A 2013-nucleotide genomic window follows, 5' to 3' on the forward strand; every position below is an offset into this window, starting at 1 on the left:
TGAGTAGATAAAGGAAAAATCACTTAAAATATGTCACATCCTTTAATTATACACATTAATCTTAATACATCGTAAAACCTTAAATCTATTCTACTTGAGATTGGTGTGTATAATTAACAGAGATGACATATTTTATGTGGTTAACTTAATTACCTAGTTAATCTATACTTGAGAAGACGCACAAACTTTTTTTCTCAAATTTAATTTGAATTGAAAATGTCTAGTGAATTACGTGCTCACTTGAAACAAATCATACCTTGAATTTACCTTTACCATAGTTTTAAGTAAGAAATGATGTGGTGTAGACATTTAAGTTAATAAAAAAGCACACATATCATGTTTTTATTAATCTGCTATAAATATCGAGTATGAATAATTTTTTACCGATCAACATAAATCACTTGTCAATTCAGACTAAAAACAACCCCCATCAAGTATTTGAAGTAACAAACACTCGAATGAATCAAAATAACAAACCACATAGCCTACCCCTTTCCTTCAAGCAAAAGCCTATTTTAACATTTGCTTATTATTAATAGACAATTCATTCCCATCAAAGTATTTATATATGCAAAAATACATTTCTAGGCAATGTTTTAAAGTTGTAATAAAACATCATATATTAAAAAAAAATGTGTAACCTTTAAATTGTTTTGAAGTCAAGAAAAGAAGTTAGATTAATTGAAGTACAAGCAATATGTGGTACTAATATTAAAAGGGGGTCAAAATGTGAAGGGAAAAAAAATTCAAGATTGTAAGGAAAAATTAATATTTGAATTGAAGATTATGATGAGTAGTCTTCAAAGTGTTAGTAGTAGTGGAAGAACATCAACAAGTGAGGATAATAATAATATTAATGATAATGAAGATCAAGAGATGACAAAATTGGCATTGGCTTCATTTCAAGCAAGAGAAGAACAAATTGAGAGGAAAAAAATGGAGGTGAAAGGAAAAGTTGAGTCTCAACTTACCCGGGCTGAGGAAGAAACTAGGCGTTTGGTTCGTGTCTGGGAGGTATAGTTCATATTATCTGTCTTTTAAGATTTTAGGCATATGGTTTTGTGTCTTAAGGTATGGTTCATATGATATGTCTTTTAACTAGGAGGTAAGGTTTATATTATGTCGTTTAAGACTCGATGCATTTGGATTACGTTTGAGACGTATGGTTTATGTTATTTTTCTTTTTTAAGATTCTAGCTAGGTGTTAGATTCGTTTCTCGGAGTTATAGATGGTTCATATTATTTGTCCATTAAGATTTTAGGTGTCTGGTTAGTATTTTGGAAGTACAATTCATATTATCTATTCTTTTAAGATTTTTGCATATCATTAAAAAAAAGAGAGAATTGGATATTTTATATATAGGAATAGTTATCTAATTAAATGACCCCCTTTATATCTATTTTGTATGTCAACATAGGATTCAAAAACTCGACATTCCTTCCTTTAAAAAAAACGCATAAGAAGGAAAGATCTCTTGCTTCATCATTTTCCGCCTGAATTGTTGATCATCACCTGACCTTACATGGAAACCTCGTGCTGAGTGATTCTCCTCCCATGTGATTTTCCGAAAACATAAACATGTGATTTAGTAAATAGGAAACTACAACCAACTAATTTGGACAATTATTATTGCAACTAACTAATTTTGATTATTTTTGTGAAGGAGCTTGAAGTGTTGACAGATCCAATGAGAAAAGAAGTTGCAATGGTACGCAAGAAAATTGATGTGATTAATCGTGAAATTAAATCACTTGGACAATCATGCCAAAAGAAGGTATATTCTTTCTTCTTCTTTTTTTTGGTTTTATTTGTTTTATTTATTAGTTAAATAAATTACTTATTCTATTGGTAGTTATACTTATCAATTAATTTATATCTTTCTCCTAATACTCCTTCACATTTATAACCGGCCAAGCTTTTGGGAAGCAAAAAGTGTTTTTTTACATACATATTAAAAAAAATAATTATCTTAGAAAATCAAGGTGTTTTGACCTAGTTTTTAAGGGGGGGGG

At 29.5% G+C, this 2013-nt stretch overlaps 1 protein-coding gene across 1 annotated transcript in view; it reads left to right on the forward strand.

The window, feature by feature from the left end:
- The first annotated feature begins 626 nt into the window (after positions 1–626).
- LOC102595948 (uncharacterized) overlaps positions 627–2013 on the forward strand; it is a 2939-nt gene continuing 1552 nt past the window's right edge. The window contains exons 1-2 of the mRNA XM_006361380.2: positions 627–1014; positions 1665–1775. Coding sequence (XP_006361442.1) covers positions 787–1014; positions 1665–1775 — 339 coding nt within the window. The 5' untranslated portion in view covers positions 627–786. The remainder of the gene's footprint in view (positions 1015–1664; positions 1776–2013) is intronic.

This window comes from Solanum tuberosum, unplaced genomic scaffold (genome assembly GCF_000226075.1).
Source record: "Solanum tuberosum cultivar DM 1-3 516 R44 unplaced genomic scaffold, SolTub_3.0 scf00354, whole genome shotgun sequence".
Taxonomy (NCBI): domain Eukaryota; kingdom Viridiplantae; phylum Streptophyta; class Magnoliopsida; order Solanales; family Solanaceae; genus Solanum; species Solanum tuberosum.